General features: G+C 48.6%; 2 protein-coding genes across 3 annotated transcripts in view; one reads left to right on the top strand and one right to left on the bottom strand.

The window, feature by feature from the left end:
* The window catches only part of TMEM8B (transmembrane protein 8B), a 61,328-nt gene extending 57,345 nt beyond the window's left edge, over positions 1 to 3,983 (top strand). Inside the window, exon 13 of the mRNA XM_073684333.1 lies at positions 2,537 to 3,983. Within this exon, the coding sequence (XP_073540434.1) occupies positions 2,537 to 2,872 (336 nt within the window). The 3' untranslated portion in view covers positions 2,873 to 3,983. The remainder of the gene's footprint in view (positions 1 to 2,536) is intronic.
* The window catches only part of LOC141273032 (glutathione hydrolase 6-like), a 224,564-nt gene continuing 204,812 nt past the window's right edge, over positions 3,242 to 22,993 (bottom strand). For both annotated transcript variants that reach the window (XM_073684353.1, XM_073684362.1), the window contains one exon: positions 3,242 to 4,904. In XM_073684353.1, the coding sequence (XP_073540454.1) occupies positions 3,712 to 4,904 (1,193 nt within the window). In that variant the 3' untranslated portion in view covers positions 3,242 to 3,711. The remainder of the gene's footprint in view (positions 4,905 to 22,993) is intronic.

Genomic DNA, 22,993 nt, shown 5'->3' with positions numbered 1-22,993 from the left:
CTGTGTGTCTCTACCAGTAATACAGGCTGGATGTGAGGTCTGTGTCTCTGCCCGTAATACAGGCTGGATGTGAGGTCTGTGTCTCTGCCAGTAATATAGGCTGGATGTGAGGTCTGTGTTTCTGCCAGTAATACAGGCTGGATGTGAATTGTGTGTGTCTCTCCCCAGTAATATAGGTTGGATGTGAGGCCTGTGTGTCTCTGCCAGTAATACAGGCTGGATGTGAGGTCTGTGTCTCTGCCAGTAATACAGGCTGGATGTGAGGTCTGTGTTTCTGCCAGTAATACAGGCTGGATGTGAGGGCTATGTCTCTACCAGTAATACAGGCTGGATGTGAGGGCTATGTCTCTACCAGTAATACAGGCTGGATGTGAGGGCTATGTCTCTACCAGTAATACAGGCTGGATGTGAGGGCTATCTCTCTACCAGTAATACAGGCTGGATGTGAGGGCTATGTCTCTACCAGTAATACAGGCTGGATGTGAGGTATGTGTCTCTACCAGTAATACAAGCTGGATGTGAGGTATGTGTCTCTGCCAGTAATACAGGCTGGATGTGAGGGCTATGTCTCTGCCAGTAATACAGGCTGGATGTGAGGGCTATGTCTCTACCAGTAATACAGGCTGGATGTGAGGTATGTGTCTCTACCAGTAATACAAGCTGGATGTGAGGTATGTGTCTCTACCAGTAATATAGGCTGGATGTGAGGTCTGTGTCTCTCCCAGTAATACAGGCTGGATGTGATGTCTGTGTCTCTGCCAGTAATACTGGCTGGATGTGAGGTCTGTGTCTCTCCCCAGTAATATAGGCTGGATGTGAGGCCTGTGTGTCTCTACCAGTAATACAGGCTGGATGTGAGGTCTGTGTCTCTGCCCGTAATACAGGCTGGATGTGAGGTCTGTGTCTCTGCCAGTAATATAGGCTGGATGTGAGGTCTGTGTTTCTGCCAGTAATACAGGCTGGATGTGAATTGTGTGTGTCTCTCCCCAGTAATATAGGTTGGATGTGAGGCCTGTGTGTCTCTGCCAGTAATACAGGCTGGATGTGAGGTCTGTGTCTCTGCCAGTAATACAGGCTGGATGTGAGGTCTGTGTTTCTGCCAGTAATACAGGCTGGATGTGAAGTGTGTGTGTCTCTCCCCAGTAATATAGGCTGGATGTGAGGTCTGTGTCTCTGCCAGTAATACAGGCTGGATGTGAGGTGTGTGTCTCTCCCCAGTAATATAGGCTGGATGTGAGGCCTGTGTGTCTCTCCCCAGTAATACAGGCTGGATGTGAGGCCTGTGTGTCTCTCCCCAGTAATATAGGCTGGATGTGAGGTCTGTGTCTCTGCCAGTAATACAGGCTGGATGTGAGGTCTGTGTCTCTGCCAGTAATACAAGCTGGATGTGAGGCCTGTGTGTCTCTCCCCAGTAATACAGGCTGGATGTGAGGCCTGTGTGTCTCTTCCCAGTAATATAGGCTGGATGTGAGGGCTATGTCTCTGCCAGTAATATAGGTTGGACGTGAGGCCTGTGTCTCTCCCGGTAATAATACAGGATGAATGTAAGGCCTGCATTTCTCTCAAGTGAACTGTGTGTAAAGTCAGGGTACTGTTGTCCTTGTTAGTTTATATCTCATCACACCTTTTACCCTGTACTTATGTTCTATATGCTTTTCTCCTTGTCAATTGCCTGTTTTATCCATCCATCCTGCAATACTTTCTCCCCTCTCCACTGCAGATTTGTGTACTTTCCCCCTGCTATCTCATCACAGAGGGCAGAGAGCAGTCAGGACTGGGCAGGAACGGTGACAGATTAGCATTCGGCTAGATAACGGACTTAAAAACTCTGCATCCACAAAACAGTAGAACATATTTAATGAAGACCATCTGGAAAGTTGCTTAAAGGGGTTTTCCAGTATGTGGACAAACACTTTTAAATGCTTTATTCCCTCTTTTAAAATAAAAAATCAGTACTCGCCTCCCCATTAGTGGCGTTCCAGCAATGTCGGCGCTGGGTTTCCTGGCATTTGTGTGACATTGATCTAATGCGTCAACACTGCAGTGCGACTATCCCTGTTTTATCAGAGGGAAGTGCGAGTGCTGCAGGCCATTAGAGGTCGCTGATTGTCTGCAGCGCTCGTGTAGCCACTAAGAAGGGTTGACCAAGTAGTGGACAGTCCCCTGAACGCGCCTTTAAGGCTCATGTACACCAGTGTGATCCAGGTGTGTAGAGTTCCTGCGGCCAGATCCCTGCTCTCGCCAGATCCCTGCTCTCGCCAGAGCCCCGCCCTCGCCAGAGCCCCGCCCTCGCCAGAGCCCCGCCCTCGCCAGATCCCCGCCCTCGCCAGATCCCCGCCCTCGCCAGATCCCCGCCCTCGCCAGATCTCCGCCCTCGCCAGATCTCCGCCCTCGCCAGATCCCCGCGCTTGCCAGATCCCCGCGCCTCAGCACTATACACAGGGTGCTGACACTAGGCAGGGATAATGAGCAGGACCCTTCATCTAGAGCTTGGGGGTCCCATGCCGCACCACTCTATAACGCTCTTCTCTTTCAGACCTTCCGCACCATCCGGAGACGGCACTGTTACCCACCGACCTGGAAGCGATGGCTCTTCTACCTGTGCCCAGGGACCCTCATCGCCAGCTCGGCTGTGGCACTCTATGCCTTTGTGGAGACCGAGGAGAACTACTTCTACATCCACAGCATCTGGCACATGCTGATCGCAGGCAGCGTGGGCTTTCTCCTTCCACCTCGGGCCAAGCCTGATGGGAGGGTGGCCCCCTTGGCCCGCAGGAAGGGCTGCGGGTACCAGCTGTGCGTCAATGAGCAGGAGGAGCTGGGACTGGTGGACCCCGGCTCCGTCTCCATAAACAGCATCTGCACCAGTTGACATGAAAGCCGAATGAGGGGGAGGACATGTGTGAATGTGCGCACCGGGGAGGTGAGAAGTCAATGCCACAGAGGATACCCCGCGATCAGTATTACCTCATTCAGGATGTGCCTGGTGGTGGAGGACCCTCGGAGGAATGTGCTACACATGGCAGACTGGTGCCAAGCCCCGACCGTCGTCTTCCACATTTACTTGAATAGAAGGCTCCATGGACTCCTGTCTTCTGACTCCAGGTCTTCATGTCCTGCACTGGCGGTCGGGGGTCACGGGCGCAGTACAGGCCCCCTCGTGCCAGACACGGTCTTGTGTGACACTCGGACGAGGCGCATGTTGGGGCAAATGTTTACATTTTACAATAAAACCAGACAGTGTAATAAATGGCGGCTATTTAATTGTGCCCTGCTCACCCCTCTACATACCCTTGGTGGCATCACTAGTGGGAGAGAGCAGCTGCAGGGTAAGTAAAGAGGGACGGAGCTGCTTGGTACATAACATTCTATTTTTCCTTGGCTCTCCGCACTCTATTATCGGGGCTTTTCTTAGACGATCAGATGTTGAGACAGCGCCACCTGTGGTCTGGGATGTAACACAGAGTAGAACGCACACTGAGGGGGAAGAGTCTTCGTGGCGCCCTCTCTGCTCAGGGACTGAATAACAGCTCGGGGTTTATAACTCTTGGTCATCGGGATTTATACTGCGACTTGGGAAATTCCTGAGAGCGGTCGTAGTCTTCATCTCTGCTCTTACAGTCCCTGGGGAGATGATGGGAGTGGTTATAGAGTTTAGCACTCAGACGCTGAAGAGTATGGTGGCACCCTCTACCAGAAGCCACCACATCCTCACAGTCCAGCATGGTGGCAGGAGCAGCTTGGTGCCGTCACCACGTGTACATGCTCTGCCCGCACCTCTATCGCCATACGTGTCTCGGGTTCACCACCGTGTAGACCAAAGTACCTCAGCCACGGGTCAGAGTCCGCAGGGGTAAAATCCGGCATTGTCCAGTTGATGGATTCTGGAAGGTCCGTCTGCAGCAGAACTTGACTTAGGAGGACTTGTGCCAAAGAGAACGGCAGAGAACTTCCCCCTCGCCCGGCCAAGCCCATTACTTCATTATCGCTTCCTAATAACACTGAGGGACAAGCCCAGAACAAGACGGTGGGTGACACCACAGAAGCTGTCCCCTGCACAAAGTCACTGAGGAGGATTCCTGTGGATGGAGACACAAATCCAGAACCAAAGGTGCTGTTCAGTGTGAGGGAAATCACCAGCAGGTCTCCATTAGAGTCTGCTACTAGAACATTACTTCCCACAGGGGCCACGTCCTGCTGGCTCCGTACCCCCGCTGCGGAGCCATTCTCAGTGGGGTCTGGAGGCCACGCACCTGCCACCTGGTACATGGCCTTCAAGGAATTGATGAGGATCTCGGAGATTGTGGCAGAAGACATGTTCTTGTGTCTCTGGTACACTTCCTGGACCGAACTGGAGAGGATTCTCCCCGATGTGGGCACAGAGGAGCTGAATAGTGTGAACCCATCGAGATGAATCTGTACCGGATCTGAACTTATAGGGTGCCCCATGGAAAGAGTCTCTCGGAAGGTCTCTCTGTCGGTGACAGCAATGTCACTCAGTAATTTCTGGATGATTGCGTCAGGCAGTGCCGGATCAACCATGTTGCGAGCAATCTCCAGTACATCTCCCAGCTGAACATTTGCTACTGATGCGCCAACAGTTTTGAGGCTATTGCCATCATAGAAAAGACGCTGCAGACTCTCGGATGATGTGATCTTCATCTGATTCTTCTCCAATGCTGCATGTAGGCTGCTGTCCATCAGGAAGCCCTGCCTGGCCAGGTGGACTGCTGGACTAAACAGCTCTGACCACGGCTTCCGGCCATGTGCCTGATGGAGCGACCACAAACCCTGGAGCACAGTGGGAATTCCATATGGAATGGGGGAGGCATCAATGGGAATTGTATTCAATACTGATGCATTCTGGGTTGTTCCATTAAAATAAATGGAGGTGAAAACGCCACCTGTAATGAAAAATGGAGATGTAAGTTGGAATCAGGAGCAAAACTGTTTTTTTTCTATCTCTGATCTCACTCAGAGGCCTATGGACACCACGGGCTGTCTATTTCCAACGACTTTCCAGGTACTGTAGATAAACTGATTAGGCATGGTGTTTCAGAGGAGAACAGCTGCCTCCTTCCTCAGGCCAAACATCAAATGTGCAGACAAAGCATGAAACCTATAAAGTGGTGAGCGGGTCATGGTGGAGGACGACCATGGGTCCCCCGACAACGCCACCCATGGGTCCCCCGACAACGCCACCCATGGGTCCCCCGACAACGCCACCCATTCCATCCACATATCAGTACAGGAAAATGGGATTATACAGAGAGTGAGCATATCATAAGAAACTCATCTTTCCAATAATGGAGAGCGGATGCATATATCAGTATCAGAGTATCTATATTAGTATGGAGAAGATTATATTATGTCCCCAGTATTACCATCCTGCTCTTCTACTGGATCAGACAAGTTCCATCTTCAATCACTAATAATCTGAGTGGATCACAAGATCAGTGTTATGTAGAGGAAGAATCCAGTCACCAGATAGGAGCGGTACTGCTCCAAATTAACGTCACAACATGGGGTTTATGATCTAATCTTTATCGCTCAAACAATGAGGTGGTTTATGATGCTGGATCTAATACAAACAGTGGAGAGATCATCTCAGCCGGAAATCGCACCAATGTGAATGTTGCTCTACAGGACCCTGAACTCCTTCACCTTTTGGATGGATTCAACTGTTCTCTTTAACCTATCAGGTGGACCCTCACCTTCCTCGGAGATTGCAGCAGTGTGAACTCTGGTCTGTTACAGTCTATCCCTACTCGATCATTGAACGGACTCAACTGTTTGATTTAATCCATTGGGAAGGAGACCTTGAGAATACGAGAATCTTATCGGATGTTCTTGTATCTGGTCAATAGGAGTTATGGAGATACTGGAAAAGTCTTTATTGTTAGTAGTTTAATGTTTAGCCTCGCTCGGTAACAGAATCCTCTCCAGTATTAGATCTCTGCTTTCCAATTTGTGCCCGTACAGTTTGCCTGGTACGGCCGATATACTGTAGCAATGACTATACTACATACTGCGAGCCGCTGTCCATATGGGGTTTCGAGGTCTATAATTTCCTCTGTCAGATTGCAAACTACAGCCCCACATTGGTGGTTGATATTCTCGCAGCACTTACAACATCGAGGAAGAGGGGTCTTATAAATGTTCCTCCAGGAATTGTAATTCTTAGATTTTTTTTTAGATGACTAAGAGCAAGTAGTATATTTCCACTATCTGCTTTAATAATGGGACCTTCAGGATTGGTGACCAATGTTTTTTTGGTTTTTTTTCATTATAAAAATATAATCGTGTGCAGAATTAAAGGTGGTAACAAAATTACAACTATAACCCGATTCCATCAGTTGAATGATATTTTGTTTCTCCTTTTAATACCTCCCTAGACAATCCCTTTAAATCATGATAGGCTCCTCCTAACAGTTTTTTAGGGTACTTTTGCTCATTAAATAGTTTGAGCATTTTCACTCAAGTTTCAAAATTCTGCCCTGGAGAAGAATTCTTACGGATATGTTGGAATTGGCTGAATAGTGTATTCTTTATCCAAAGCTTATAATGTGCACTTTTAATTTCCATACATCTATTTGCATCCACCTTCTTAAAATGGGTCTTAGTTTGAAAGGATTTAAGATCATGGAATATTTCCTGATGTTGCAAGACTGAAAGATAAATCATGTGTTTACTGGGCCCCCCCATTAGTTTATTCAGTTCTACCAGGAGTGTTTCCAGTTCTAACCGTTGCCTTCTCCAAATCAAGAAGAGGTCCTCTATGAACGTTCAATAATAAATTATCTGCTGTTCGTAAACAAGATGCTATTTAATATGGGGGGACTTTAAAGACTTCATGAGCAAGTTTTCAAAATTTGGGGCAAAACGAGTCCCCATCACGGTCCCACGTGTCTGTTTTTAAAATGGGACTCAACAGAAAAGTCTTATTTACTTACCGGTAATGGGATTTTTCGGAACCCATGACGGCACCACGAGAGAGGATATCCGCCCATCAAGGACAGGAAACCTACAGACTTAAAAAGGCGGCACCTCTCTTCCGCCTCAGTTTTGTTTACAGAGCATGAGAGGACCCCCAAGATTAGTACAACAATCCAATTGACAGCAATGTGTTTATCTATGAAATTTTCCCATATTTTTTTTTTTCACCTTATAACCATGAGATATGATACACTTAAAGGAGTGCTCCCACCACATGAAGGTAGGGAATATAAGGGTGCTGTCATGGGTTCTGAAAAATCCCATTACCGGTAAGTAACTAAGACTTTGTTTGTTCACCCATGACCGTGCCACAAGAGAATTACAGAGAGGAAAATTCTAGGGAGGGACCACAGCTTGGAGCACCCTTCTCCCAAAGGTGAGATCGGTAGAAACACCCATATCTAGCCTACAGTGCTTGTAAAACATAGAGAGGAAGACCAGGTAGAAGCTTACATATCTCCTCTATGCCGACATCAGTCTTCTCTGCCCAGGAGGTCGCCACGGCCAAGTTCAAGTCCCAAGGCATCAGCTTAGATTTTACAACAAGCCTGGATATAAACGATGCTTTAATAAATCGTGAGATCCAGTAGTTTTCTGCCAGATCACAGGAAAACATGGCACCCAATGCTGAGATCTGAACCTTCAGTGTACTAGTAGACAACCCCAATTCTAGGCCTTTTTGAAGAAATTCTAAAATCTTTCCTACAGGTGCCACTTTTTCCACCTTAACACCTGAGAAGGACAGAAGTTTTTGCCAGGTTCTAGCATATATGTGTGGTAACCGCCTTTCTACTACACAAAAGGGTTTCTATTAGGTTGGATGAAAACCCCTTTTCCGTTTAATAATGTCCTTTCAAATTCCACGCAGTCAGATGTAGGTCTGGAGCTGGAGGGTGGATGAATGGCCCCTGTGAAAGGAGGTCCTGGCTCTCCGGCAGGATCCACAGGTCTGTCACTGACATTTTCCTCAGACAGGAAAACCAAGGCCTCTTGGGCCAGAAGGGTGCCAGGAGCAATATTCACGCTCCGTCTGCCCTGACTTTCCTTATAACTGCTGGAAGCAAGGATATCGGCTGAAAGGCATAAGCCAGGCTGAACTTCCATGGAATCAGAAGAGCGTCCACCATCAGAGGATCTTCCCTGGGATTCAGAGAGCAGAATTCTCTTTTCGATTTTTTTCTGGTCGCGAATATGCCCACCACTGGAAGACCCCACACCTGGGTTATCCGAAAAAAGTTGTTGATTCAACATCCATTCTCCTTCCTTTAAAGTACTGAGGCTCAGGAAGTCTGCTTTGGTGTTCTCACTTCTTGTTATATGTGGGGCAGTAAGGGAGAGTAGATGAATTTCTGCCATCTGCAACAGTTTTTCTGCCACTCAGTGTTTTTGACCGGGTACCCCCTTGGTGGTTTATATAAGCCACAGCTACATAGTTGTCCGAGAACACCCTGACGTCCTGGCCCTGCAAGGATACAAGGAATTTGCTTACCGCTTTATCTATCGCCAATAGCTCTTTGGCATTAGAGAATTTTTTCTCATCCTCTGACGAAACCCCCTGGACTAGCTCTTCTCCTAGATGGGCTCCCCAACCTGAGGGACTTGCATCAATGACTAACATCTGGGAGGGGCTCACCCCCCAGGGAACCCTCCTGGACAGGTTTGTGTTATCCAACCACCACCGAAGGGATTGAGTCGAGCGCAGGGATGTTAATTTACCTTCCAGATGCCCCCCTAGGACTGACTCATAATATAACACATCCCACTGTAGAGCTATAGAGTGGAATTGAGCTCATAAGACTGCGGGGAAACAGGACATTAAGGTAACCAATAAGGACATTGCGCTCCTAAGTGACATAGAGGGGACATCTATGGCTTTCTTCACCTGATGCTGAATCATTCTAATTTTTGGGGCCAGTATGTAAGATTCTTGCTTTTCTGAATCTAGCAGAACTCCCATGAATTGCTAGACATTTGAGGGTACTAGCTTATATTTTTGTAAATTTAACAACCAACCCAGGCTCTCCAAGGTAGACATTACTTCCTTCAAGTGATGTTCACAATTATGGAAGGAATTTCCTACAAGGAAATAGTCCAGATAGAGAGAGATTGTCATTATCCCCTAACATGAGCCATAGCCTCAGCAACCACCTTAGCCCAAAGGAAAGCAATGTGTATTGGAAGTGTTTAATTACACCTCCATATTCACTGCTACCCTTAAGAATTTTTGGTGATCCGTATGAATGGGTAGGTGGTAGTACGCATCTTTGAGATCTAAGACCGCCATGTAACAACCAGAAAAGAGAAATTTTATTGCTGTTTTCAGTGTTTCCATTTTAAAAGTATACACCTTTAGATATATATTTAGGGACTTCAGATTGACTATGGTTCTGAAGGAGCCATCTGGTTTGGGCACTAAGAAGCGAGGGAAGTAAAACCCCTGACCTCTGTTTCTAGAACCTCCACTAGGACTGACTTTGTAATTAAGTCATGAACCTCTTGTTGCAGGGATAGCTGCTGCTGTAGGGATAGCTGCTGCTGTAGGGATAGCTGCTGCTCTAGGGAGGAGCGAGAGGGAGTAATCATAAATATTCACCGAGGTAGAGTAGAAAACTCCAACCTCAGTCCCGACTTCACCAGACCGAGGATCAATTTGCTCACAGTGATGCGTTCCCAGGCTGGGAAAAAGGAGGAAAGCCTCCCCCCCCCCCCCCACCTGGGCTAAGCATTATTGCCCTGACTTTCAGGTTCCCTGAGAAGAGGATCCAAATAACAGTCCTCTACCTCTCTGCCTGCGCTCCTCGTACTTGTCCTGGTCCTTCGCTGGCCTCCTGCGGATAAACTTCTTTTTCGGAAATGACTGCTTGTAGTTAGGCATGGATATTGATGGAAACCCTTTTTTAGAATCCCCTGCCTTCTCTAGCATCTCATCCATAGTAGGACCGAACAGATATTCTACTTCTCAAGGGATGAAACACAATCTGGACCTGGCTTTAATGTTCCCTGGCCAACACTTTAACCACAAGGCCCGACAAGCAGCATTTGAGAGGGCGGTCGATCTTGCTGCCAGTGTTACAGAGTCTGCTGAGTCGGCAAGAAAAGCTGCAGCACCCTGAACGAGAGGAATCGAAGACCAGATTTGACTTCTTGATGCTCCCTCCTTTAAACTGCTCCAACCAAATTATTAAAGACCTGGAAGTGCAGGTAGCTGCCACCACAGGTTTTAATGCCCCCATGTTGTCGAAGGGTAGAGAAGCTTTCCTGGAGGCTTTGGTAATGGTCACATCTAGCTTAGGGGCTTTGGACCAAGAGGAGCATGATACCTCATCAAAAGACAGATTTTGGTAAGAACTTACCTGTAAAATCCTTTTCAGCGAAGGAACGAAGGGAGACACAGACATTACTAGTGGGTAGGCGGAGCCCCACAGGGATAGATCACCTCAGATTTATAAAAAAGTGACGACCGGCCCCTCCAACTTAAGCTCCTCCTACTCCCATGTTCTCCAGTCCGTACACAAGCTAAGGAAGAGCAGACAACACCAGCAGAACAGTACAACCCCTTCTGAAAAATTCAGAAATGTGAGAAAACAGGTTATGCAAATAACAGCAAAAAAACACACAGTCCTAGGTACAACTCATTGGACCTGACAACTGCGATGAGCTGGCGATGCTGGAAAAGAGCCCTAGTGCGCCAACCCCAGACCAGATGACCGCCATCAGGAAAGGGTCGCGCCGCATCTAGAAACAAAAAAATACTTCTGCCATGGGAGGGTGCTGTGTCTCCCTTCCTTCCTTCGCTGAAAAGGATTTTACAGGTAAGTTCTTACCAAAATCCATCTTTCAGCAGCAGAAGGGAAGGAAGGGAGATACAGATCCATTACTAGTGGGACGTCCCAAAGCAGTCCAAAACTCTAGGGTGGGAAATAGTGGCAGAATCTCTAACACCCCAACAACTTAGGTAAGTGCGCAACCAGCGCCGAACAAAAAATAAAATAAAGAGGTAACTTAAACCACCGCCGCCTGCAGGACCCTGCGTCCCAAGGCCGCATCGGCGGAAGCACTCACATCCACTTTATAAAATTTAGTAAAGGTGTGAACGGAGCGCAAGGTAGCCGCCCGGCAGAGCTGCGCTGCCGAGGCCCCCTGACGAAAAGCCCACAACGAACCAACAGCCCTCGTGGAATGAGCTCGAACTTTAACCGGACAAGGCTCGCCCTTGAGCCGGTACGCTTCCAGGATAGCCGAACCTATCCACCGAGCTATAGTGTCCTTGGAAGCACGCTGACCACGTTGACGACCAGCAGGAATCACAAAAAGAGAGTCCGATTTCCGAAAACCTTGCGTGATTGTAAGATAAAACTTCAATGCCCGCACCAAATCCAACGAGTGCAAGGCCCGCTCCTTTGGACTCTTCGGCTTCGGACAGAGAGAAGGTAACACGATGTCCTGATTGACGTGGAAATGCGACACCACTTTAGGTAAAAAATCTCCACGGGTACGAAGCACCACACGATCCGGAAGAAATTCCAGAAAAGGTGGCGAGCAAAACAGTGCCGCCAACTCCAAAACCCTTCTCAAAGAGGTGACCGCTACCAGGAAGGCCACCTTCCAAGAAAGCAAGTAAAGCGTAGCCGAATCCATAGGCTCAAAAGGCCCATGCTGAAGAGCTTCCAGGACCAGATTAAGCCGCCAAGGAGCCACAACCGCCTCCCGAGGCGGAAACTGACGAGCAACCCCACGAAAAAAAGAACGCACGTCCCTACGTGAAGCAATAGCCCTTCAAAAAAGCGCGGATAGTGCAGATACCTGACCTCGTAAGGTACCAACTGCTAGACCCTTGGCCAAACCATATTGCAGAAAAGCCAAGAAGTTGGGGATGGAAAAAACCCTCGGGTTCCTTGACGATCCAGAACACCAAGAATAAAAAGACTCCCAAGTTCTGTGATAAATCCTAGTCGTAGATGGACCTCTGGCCGCCCGAAAGGTAGAAATAACCTCGGACGAAAAACCACGACGGTTCAAGATCTCGGTCTCAAGTGCCACGCCGTCAAACAAAGTGACTTCAGGTCCGGATGACGAATGGGCCCTTGGATTAACAGGTCCGGGCGAAGAGGCAGTGGAAACGGAGGCGCCGCCAGAAGAGACACCAGTGTCGAATACCACGTCCTCCGTGGCCAATCCGGCGCTACCAAAATTGCTGATACTCGTTCCAGTTTGATCCGCCGAATCACCAAAGGAAGTAAGGATACTGGCGGAAACACATAGATCAGCTCGAACTGGTCCCACGGGGCCACTAGAGCATCTACCGCCACAGCCTCCGGGTCCCTGTACCTGGACATGAATGTCGGAACCCTGGCGTTCAGCCTGGATGCCATCAAATCCACCTGAGGAGTCCCCCACCGGGAGCACAGCAGTGCAAACATTTCCGGATGGAGACTCCACTCCCCCGGATCCACCTGCTCACGACTGAGGAAGTCCGCCGAGATATTCAGCACACCTGGGATATGAATCGCGGAGATGGCTGGAACCCTGGATTCGGCCCAAACCAGGATCCGAGAGACCTCCATCATGAGTCTGGAACTCCTCGTCCCGCCCTGATGGTTGATATACGCGACAGCCGTCGCATTGTCCGCCTGAATCCGGACCGGCAGACCGCTCAAAAGGACCGTCCAATGTCGGAGACAGAGAAAAATTGCTCTCAACTCTAGAATGTTGATCGGTAGAGACGACTCCTCTGACGACCAGACCCCCTGAACCCAGAGGTCGTTCCAACCCCCCCCCCCCCCAGCCAGTCAGGCTGGCATCGGTGGAAATCACCGACCACCTTGGAGAAGAAAGGATTTCCCCAGGGATAGAGTTTCCAGACGTAACCACCATCCAAGAGACTCTCGCACCCTGCAGGAGATAACGACCGAGCGATCCAGTGAAGTCGGCGATCGATCCCAACTGGTCAGAATAAGATTTTGGAGATCCCGGGAATGAAATTGTGAAAACGGTACGGCTTCCATTGCCGCCACCATCAGACCCAGAAGGCGCATACATTCCCGAAGGGACATCGCCATCGCCGACCTCATAGCCTGGACATGGCGACGAAGGTTCGTTTGTTTGTCCGGAGGCAGAGACACCACTGCCCGTACTGTGTCGAAATGCATCCCCAAGAACAGGATTGACCGCGTCGGTTTTAATGATGACTTCTTCCAATTGACCAGCCACCCGAAGTCCTCCAGGTGCTGGAGGGAGAGATCGCGAGCAGTCATCGCCTCCTCCGCTGTGGGCGACACAATCAACAGGTCGTCCAGCTAGGGTAGAATCGTAACTCCTTGTTTTCGAAGAAGAGCCATGAGTGGCGCCAGAATCTTTGTAAAAACCCTGGGTGCCGAGGCCAACCCGAATGGTAGGGCCACAAACTGGTAATGGGCCTGACCTATGGCGAAACGCAGGAAACGCTGGTGAGCCCTGCCGATAGGGACATGCAAATAGGCGTCGCGGATGTCGATCGACACCAAGAAATCGTACTGCGACAGGGCCGCTACGACAGAGCGGAGAGACTCCATGTGGAATTTCCGGGTCCGGACATGCAGATTCAAATCTTTGAGATCCAGAATGGGGCGAAACTTGTCCTCCTTTTTGGTGACCACAAAAAGGTTGGAGTAAAACCCCCTTCCCCGGTCCTCTGGCGGAACCAGTACCACCACACCCTGCTGCAGAAGAGTGTCTACCTCCCGCAGCAGTGCTGCAGCCAGCTTGGGCTCGGACGGGGTGCGTGACTGACGAAACCTGTCCGGGGGACGAGAGTGAAACTCAAATAGCCTGCCAACATAACCCGCGTCACCCAGGCGTCCGAAATGTGGGACGCCCAAATCGACCCGAATTGTAGCAGACGACCTCCCACCCAAGAGCCCTCGAGCGGAATCCTGGCATCAGTCCGCCTTAGCGGGCTTCTTGTCAACCTCCCGTTTGTCCTGACGGAAATGTTGCTTCCAGGAAATACGGGATTTCTGGGTGGACTTCTTACCGGAAGCCGAGGGACGACCCGATCCCCAAGAAGGCTGACCGAACCGCCCCCTGGTCCGAAAGGACCGACGACCACCACTGGCACTTGACCTGCCAGATGTGGAAGCCGCCGCCTTCCGTTGAGGCAAGGAAGCATCCTTAGCCTTGGCCTTAGCAATCAGCTCCGTGAGGTCTGAACCAAAAAGATGACCGCCTTTGTACGCTAGACTAAGCAAACCTTGTTTGGATACTGTGTCTCCAGTCCACTGTTTAAGCCACAGTGCTCTCCTGACTGTGACGGCCGAAGATTGAGCCCTGGACAGAACGGAAGTAGTATCCAGTACTGCGTCCCTGCCATAACGTGTCGCCTCTTCCAACAGCTGGAAAAGCCTTTCCACTTCCGACAGCGGAGTTCCATCCTGCCATGCCGTCCGCAGCTGGTCCAACCACCGCAGAGAAGCTTCACCGGCCCACATGGCCCCCAAGGCCGCACGGAATCCATGACCCGCGGCCTCGTAGATGGACTTCGCCGCTAACTCCGTTCTTCTGTCCAGAGGCTCCTTTAACAGGAAGCAAGGAAGATTTGCTAAGCTGAGACAGAGGAACGTCCACTTCAGGGAGGGTACCCAATTAGCGATCGTCTCCGTGGCGCAGGGATACAAGGCATCAATAAACCGCATCCCCTGGAAGCATTTATCCGGACACCGGCGTTCTTTCTCCACTGCCTCGTTAAGTTCCTCATGCGCCGGTAATGTTGAACGAGCCCGACGCGACTCCTGATACAGCCGGGCCGACTTGCCAGGCTTTGTCGGCTCTTCAGACAGCTGTAACGCTTCCCGCATGGCTCCAATAAGAGCATCCACGCGGCCCGAAAGCGAAGCAGAATGACTCTGCCGATCTTCATCCTCAGAATCGGAGATTTCGCCAACCGAGCTTGTAGGTGAATCCGGAGCCTCCGATGCACTGCGCGGAGGAGACAGCGCCACCCTGTGGCGCTTCTTGCCTCGTGGTGTTGGTTGCGATTTAGCTGACAACCAATGACCCAGGAGGTTAGAAAGACTGTCAATGGAGCGGGTGAGAGCCTCCACTTTAACATCAATAAGGGTCGAACTCGACGCCGAAGACCTGGGTGTATCAGAAACGCGAGACCGATCCTGAAATGGATCGGGAGAGAGGTCCGCGTCCCCTGGTCCCTGATCCGTCATGCCTCCCACATCAGATGCCAGCATGTTAGAATGAGTATGGTAACCTAGGGTGTGTGAAAATAGCTAACACAGCCTGCTTCCACAAAAAATTCCCTTCTTTTTTTATTTTTTATTTTAAGGCACTGAAGGGTTAAAACTCTCCCCTAGAGAGAGTTACCCCAGCCCTGCAGAGCAAAAGTTAACCTAACAAACTGGGGAGAAGCGCCCTCTGAAACAGAAGCGTGCACCCCCAGAAAGAGTTAACAGCCCTGTTGAGCAGACCCCTTCAGAAGGGGTTAATGCTGCTGACACGCTAAATACCTCACTGCCTTAAGAGGTCAGAGAAGTGAGAGTGTCCAGAAAGGCGGTAGCGGCAAATAGCACTTTGCCTGCCTTAGCAGGTCAGCCAAGGTGCTCTGCAATGGAAATAAAAAAGGGAGCTTCTGCCTACAGGCAGAAACAACTCACCAGTGCTGCGGTGACTGCTCCTTCTGAGCTGTGAGGGCGGTGAACGGGGAGCAGAGAGCCGGAGGTGCACGTGGAGGGGCGGAGAGCTCAGCGCGCGCTAAGCCAGGAGCTTCCTGTCAGAACTACAATGACAGGAAGCCGAACGACGCGAAGCCCCACCCCCCGAGCTCACTCACAGAACCCGCGCTTAGGGAGAAAGCGCGCGCTCTCCTGAAGGCTTCCTGCCTAAAAGTGACGGCAGGAAGCCAAGATAATAAAGCCACGCCCCCCGTTCCAACTGAGCCGTGCTCCTCCGTCCCTGCTCCCCAGCCCCCAGGGTCAGAGAATGCAGCGGTGATCCTCATACACCGTCTGCAAATACAGAAAAGCAGAAAATCACCACATGAAATAACGGCGGCTGCCGCAGCAGCCGCTAAAGCACTCGTACACAGAGTACTTACCCCGCTGTGCGCCACAGGGACCCCCCAGTGATGTGTGGCGCTGTGCCCCTTGCTCCCCCCACGGCGGAGCGCGCAGGGACCCCACAGGCGGTGTGAGTCTCCGCCAGGAAGTGCCCTATGTCCCCCGGGGCCGGAAGGTTACTGCGGGGACCTCGTTAAGGGGTACGCAGGTCTGCCAGGGGTCCCGGCAGCGCTGAGACCTCTAGACCACGGGGGGTCCAGGTCTCCTTTGGTAAAAATAAATCTTCTGAGGAGCTGCAAAGGCAGCGACTATCCTCTGCGACCTCAAATTTCAGACTGGAGAACATGGGAGTAGGAGGAGCTTAAGTTGGAGAAGCCGGTCGTCACTTTTTTATAAATCTGAGGTGATCTATCCTGTGGGGCTCTGCCTACCCACTAGTAATGGATCTGTGTCTCCCTTCCTTCCCTTCTGCTGCTGAAAGGATACTTCCTCTTGAATGAGGGTGGAAGAGAGCCCTTTCTTTCTGTCTTCTTCCACTCTCTGAATTAACCTTTTCTATTTTACTATTCAAGGGAAAACACCTTTTCTTTTTCTGGTCTAGACCCCCAAACATCCTATGCTCAACAGATTTTTCTTTCTTAGAGTCCACGATACCCATTGTGGTACGGACGGCTTTAACCAGAGCGTCAACTTCGTTAAGGGGATAAAACATTTGTCGACCCGAGTCTGAAGATGCTGATAGGGAGGAATCATCCGAATTCTCGGTACCAATGAGAACTGAGGAGCTTTCAGACACTGGAGAAGGTTCCCTTCCCCTCTGTCCTATCGTTTTTTTTGGAGAGGGCCTTGCATATCTCTTCCTTGATCAAGGGTCTCAACCCTCAGGAGAAATCGGGGGGTTTCTTCAGGCACTGTCTGATCAATACAGGATTGACAGAGGCTTTTAAGGCAAGAGTCTGGCAGAGGATTTTTACATAAAGCACACTCCTTGTGCTTGGATTTGGCACCACACTTATTTCCATGGAAAATTTAACAAGGAGAAGGGACAATCACCAAGTGAACTTTCACAAAGATCACTTACCCCTTGCTCAGACATACGGTACCGGGTCTGTTGAAGGATCTTTCTCAGCTGGAGGACTCTCCCTCGGGGCTGTAGAAATCTTCCTCCTGCTTGAGTCTTTTTGGTTGGACCTTGTAGAACCATGCCTCTCTGTGTAACGGCTGCTCTCTCCACTGGTATGAGGGCGGCGCTGGACCACTTGTTCTTGGGGCTCCACAGGCAGCAGCTGATCTTGTAGCTGCTGCTGCTCTCAATGCTCCATCATGAAGATACATGTGGTGAGCTGGGAAGCACCCCAGCAGTGGAGCCAGTCATTCTTATACTGGCCACTGCCTGGTACCTTCGGGTCACCTGACCCCTCTGCGTGGCTTCCGGATAGGTTCCCCAGCGGGGAACACCTCCCCTGGAGCGAGAACGCCCCTTCCGGGTGCGTCATTGGGCAAAAAACGCCGGTACTTTCGGACAACTCTGCGGGCCGCCATCTTACCGCCTCATATGGGCGTGCCCGCTGAGTCATCTGGCAGCGCCCGCCACGTCACCCTCCGGTGCGGCCCGCCCTTCCTGTTCTGCCGCCGGGGAGAACTGCGGATCTGCAGGCATCCTCACCTGCCGTCCGGGTGGGGTTATACACAGCTCAGTATTCTGACACCTGCTATAGCAGAGAAAACAGGGATTCCATCAAATCTGTACCAAAATAGTCCAGTAAGTGACATCGCTGGCATCATGGCATTGCTCCTGCCAAACAAACCTGATGGCCTTCTACGAGGAGGTGAGCTCACAGCTGGACCGGGGAGAGTCAGTGGATGTTGTATACCTTGACTTCTCCAAAGCGTTTGATACCGTGCCACACAAAAGGTTGGTCTATAAAATGAGAATGCTTGGTCTGGGGGATAATGTGTGCAAGTGGGTAAATAGCTGGCTGAGTGATAGAAAGCAGAGGGTGGTTATCAATGGAGTAAGCTCAGGGGGTGTCAGGGTTACTAGCGGGGTGCCTCAAGGGTCTGTCTTGGGCCCTATATTATTTAATATATTTATTAATGATCTAGTGGAAGGGTTGCATAGTAAAATAGCAATATTTGCAGATGATACTAAACTTTGTAAAGTAGTTAATACAGATGAGGATAGGGCACAGCTACAGGAGGATTTAGATAAATTGGGGAGTTGGGCCAAAAAATGGCAAATGGGGTTCAATGCCGATAAATGTAAGGTCATGCACATGGGAAAGAAAAACAGCAGTCACCCATACATATTAAATGGGAAACCGTTGGGGAAATCTGACATGGAGAAGGACCTGGGCGTCTTGGTTAATAGCAAATTAAATTGGAGTGCCCAGTGTCAGGCAGCAGCTGCGAAGGCAAATAGAGTCATGGCATGCATCAGAAGAGGAATAGGGGCATATGATGAGAACATTGTTCTTCCTCTGTATAAAGCGCTGGTAAGGCCGCACTTAGAATATTGTGCACAGTTCTGGGCTCCGGTGCTCAGAAAAGACATATTGGAGCTAGAGAGGGTACAAAGGAGGGCGACTAAGGTAATAAAGGGAATGGAGGGACTAGAATACCCAGAGAGGTTGTCAAAATTAGGCCTATTTACGTTGGAAAAGAGAAGGCTTAGGGGAGACCTCATAAACATGTATAAATACATCAGGGGGCAGTACAGAGATCTCTCCCATGACCTGTTTATACCAAGGATGGTGACAAAGACGAGGGGGCACACTATGCGTCTGGAGGAAAGGAGGTTCCTGCACCAGCATAGAAGGGGATTCTTTACGGTCAGAGCCGTGAGACTCTGGAACTCTCTGGGAGAGGAAGTGGTGATGTCCAACTCACTTAATGAGTTCAAGAGAGACCTGGACGCCTTTCTGGAGAACAATAAAATTACATCTTATGCTTAGTTAATTAATCCAGGGATTTAATCTGACTGCCAGATTGGTGTCGGGAAGTGAATTTTTCCTCAATGATGTAAATTGGCCTATACCGCATGGTATAGGAATAGCGGAATAGCTGCAGTGCACAAGAAACAGGCTGAACTGGATGGACGCTTGTCTTTTTTCGGCCTTATAAACTATGCAACTATGTATGTAACTATGGTCTCAGCCCCTACATCATGCTGCTCTCAGATTACACAGCTGCTGTCGGATTCCCTTTACTATACTGCAGTATGAAAGCTGTTGGATCATCATACTCCGTTTCTATTGAAGGAAATGGGACGGATCCTTTTGGAAGGGTTGATGATAATTATACGATAAGCTTCAGTTAGATATTTTTGCCCAATAATCACTCCCCATCCCCCCTTTATGTGCAGGTTTTGTAATTTTTCTTTCAGATTGCTTTTTAAATAACTTTTTGAGGGTTTTTTCTTCTGCTACAGTGGCTGAGAAGACGTCCAAATAATTTCACACAGATGAAAAGAGGTCTTATAAATTGTCAAGGTTTATCGCAGGCCGGAAAGGTCACGCAGAACCACCAGCATTGATCTCTTGAGCGAACAGCTCTCTGCTATCCACTATTGTCCGGACAATGACATGATTAGCCGACAATCAATGAAGGAGGCTGTTCACACTAATAGGCCGGTTATCTGAAAACTAACCGTGAGCATATGGTATATACACATCCAGATTCCAATGCATGGAATATATGTATATACCCCTATACAATCACTGCTAACTTCACGATAACCCCAAACTACTTACTGTCACCACCAGTCGATTTTTAAAATACAGGCTGACTGGAGGCCTGGTTCTGGTAGGGTATATGGCTTTGGGGCGCGGTTACAGAACAAAAGGAACAGGACTATTAAATTTTATATTTAATCCAAAAGGGGGTAGTGTTTCAAAAAAAGATATACAAAAGATTTTATAAAGGGAGGGTAAAACAATACAGCATATACAGTTACATAAAAGGGATAAAAGAAAAGAAACTTACTATGCCGCTCGCAGAGACGAGTCAGCGGACGGAAGCAATCCGGTTTAAAGCGTCTGGTTAACGGGATCAAGCGTATACTGACATGTATCTTCCTCAGCATGGAACACATAATTGGCCTGGATCTTTTATCAGCCCGAGTTCCACACACACTCCCCGTGATGACCTCTTGTGGGCTGGGTTGTGGGATGTCCTCAGCCCTTTAGGATTTTATGAAAATCCCAACTTATGGCGGCAATCTCGAACTTCTGTGACCGTTGGGAGTGAAATTATCGCATATTTTCCATCGGGATTTTACCTTTCCATAGATAGTAAACCTGATATAGCTGTCAGTTATCTGGCTACTGTGGGTTTGAGGCTCATTGGCATGGGCTACATTTATGAAAAATTATGCGTCTTTTTCTCCTATTAGCCCTGTCGTGGAAAATGTAGGTTTCATCAATATTGGTTTTATACAAATTTCGATATTCAATATATCCTTTCGGAGACATTAAGTTTGAGCTGGCTTATTGTAACGTTTCCCCTGCAGGAAACCGCAGTGTTACTTGAATCCAACCTGCATCTCCTGAGGACAAAAGGGGCTTCCACTGCCCTGTTTATGTATAAACACATGTACCCTTTTGTTGTTCAACTCTTTGAAAAGAGTTCTGTCTATTTTAAATCTCTTTGTCTATGCATCAATAGACATTCTCTTTGGCACTTGGCTTCAAAAGGATGTCCTGCATTTTAATTTCCTACTTCTTTATGCACATTGTAAGTCTGTTTCTGAGAGTGTTCGCTAGATTGCCAGCTCTTGTCTTACAGGAAATCTGTGTGATAAGAAAAAGGAGCAAGGCGGGGTGAGTGACTTCAGAGATTTTTAATATTTTCTATGACATGTTACTCTGGGAAATCTATCAACCACCAATGTGGGGCTGTAGTTTGTAACATGATGGGGGAAATTATAGACCTCGAAACCCCACATGGACGGCGAATTGCACTGTGTAGTCTTGTTATGGCAGCTGCGAGTTACACTATATCGGTTGTACCAGGCAAACTGTACGGGCACGAATTGGAAAGCAGAGATCTAATACTGGAGAGGATTCTGTTACCGAGCGAGGCTAAACACTGAAAGACCCATTAAAAATATCTTTATTACAAATTATATAGATTAGATATATAGAGTCATTACAAACAGTGATCTTACAGCCAATGAAAACACAAAAGTCACTATCTCAGTAAATTACAATAATTAACAAAAAACACCTGCAAAGTCTTCCTAAGTGTTTAAAAAGGTCCCTTAGTTTGTTTCAGTAGGCTCCACAATCAAGGGGAAGACTGCTGACTTGACAGATGTCCAGAAGGCTGTCATTGACACACTCCACAAGGAGGGTAATCCACAACAGGTCATCGCTAAAGAAGCTGGCTGCTCACAGAGTGCTGTATCCAAGCATATTAATGGACAGTTGAGTGGAAGGAAAATGTGTGGTAGAAAACGTTTCACAAGCAACCGGGATAACAGCAGCCTTGAAAGGATTGTTAAGAAAAGGCCATTCAAAAATTTGGGGGAGATTCACAAGGCGTGGACTGCTGCTGGAGTCATTGCTTCAAGAGCCACCACACACAGACGTATCCAGGACATGGGCTACAAGTGTCGTATTCCTTGTGTCAAGCCACTGATGACCAATAGACAACACCAGAAGCGTCTTACCTGGGCCAAGTAGAAGACGACCTGGACTGTTCTCAGTGGTCCAAGGTGGTGTTTTCAGATGAAAGTAAATTCTGCATTTCATTTGGAAATCAAGGTCTGAGAGTCTGGTGGAAGAGCATTTTTGAAACGGCATTTTTGATGTCACCCCACAAGTGTTCTATCGGATTAAGGTCCGGGGATTGGGCACACCACTCCATAACCTCAATTTTGTTGGACTGGAACCAAGATTTTGCTCATTTACGGATGTGTTTAGGGTCGTTGTCTTGTTGAAACACACTGAAGAGGATATGCCCTTGAAATGGGTAAGGCAACATAACCTCTTTATGTATTTTAATATATGCAAATAGTGGGGTGACATCAAAAATGCCATTTCTGAGGCAAAGCCAACAAATGCAAAAAAATTGTAGGATGTAGTCAAAGCATCCTGGGCTGAAATAACAGGGTTAGGGCCAGAAGTTGGTTGACTCTATGCAACATAGATGTGAAGCAGTTCTAAAAAAAACTTTGGGTAACAACTAAATATTAGGTTAGTGATTCACAGGAATGCTAAATCCTCAAAAAGAGACATATTGTTAGTTTGTAAACACAACTGCAGACACTATTTTGTAGAACAGAACAATGTTAAATTGTTGTTAATTTTTAACTATTTTACAGAAAATATTTACATTTCTCTTCATGTTTTGAATTGGAAAACAGTGAGCGATGTTCCCAATGCTGGAAATAACTAGGAGAAAGATTTTATGCTTAACTCATGTTTTTGAACACACTGCTATTATTTTGAACATTACTGTAGATACTTTGATACTGATATAATGCATCCACTCTCCATTATTGGAAAGATGAGTTTCTTATGATATGCTCACTCTCTGTATAATCCCATTTTCCTGTACTGATATGTGGATGGAATGGGTGGCGTTGTCGGGGGACCCATGGGTGGCGTTGTCGGGGGACCCATGGGTGGCGTTGTCGGGGGACCCATGGGTGGCGTTGTCGGGGGATCCATGGTCGTCCTCCACCATGACCCGCTCACCACTTTATAGGTTTCATGCTTTGTCTGCACATTTGATGTTTGGCCTGAGGAAGGAGGCCGTTCTTCTCTGAAACAGGTTGCATTAAGTTTTATCTGAAATACCTTCAATGGAACGGTCTTACCTGTGGCGTTGTGCCCATCAGTGAACAACTTGGTCAGGCGAGTGATAAACCAACCTAATGAATGGAGGCTATTATACATGGGGCTGGCTATGGGCACATGAGAGGGTGACCATACTGTATTAGGTTCTGT

Source organism: Phyllobates terribilis, unplaced genomic scaffold, assembly GCF_046119375.1.
Source record: "Phyllobates terribilis strain yellow unplaced genomic scaffold, ASM4611937v1 Scaffold_1__5_contigs__length_1240528914, whole genome shotgun sequence".
NCBI classification, from domain to species: domain Eukaryota; kingdom Metazoa; phylum Chordata; class Amphibia; order Anura; family Dendrobatidae; genus Phyllobates; species Phyllobates terribilis.
The sequence above is the reverse complement of the archived record's forward strand: the minus strand, read 5'-3'. Positions and strand labels throughout refer to the sequence as shown.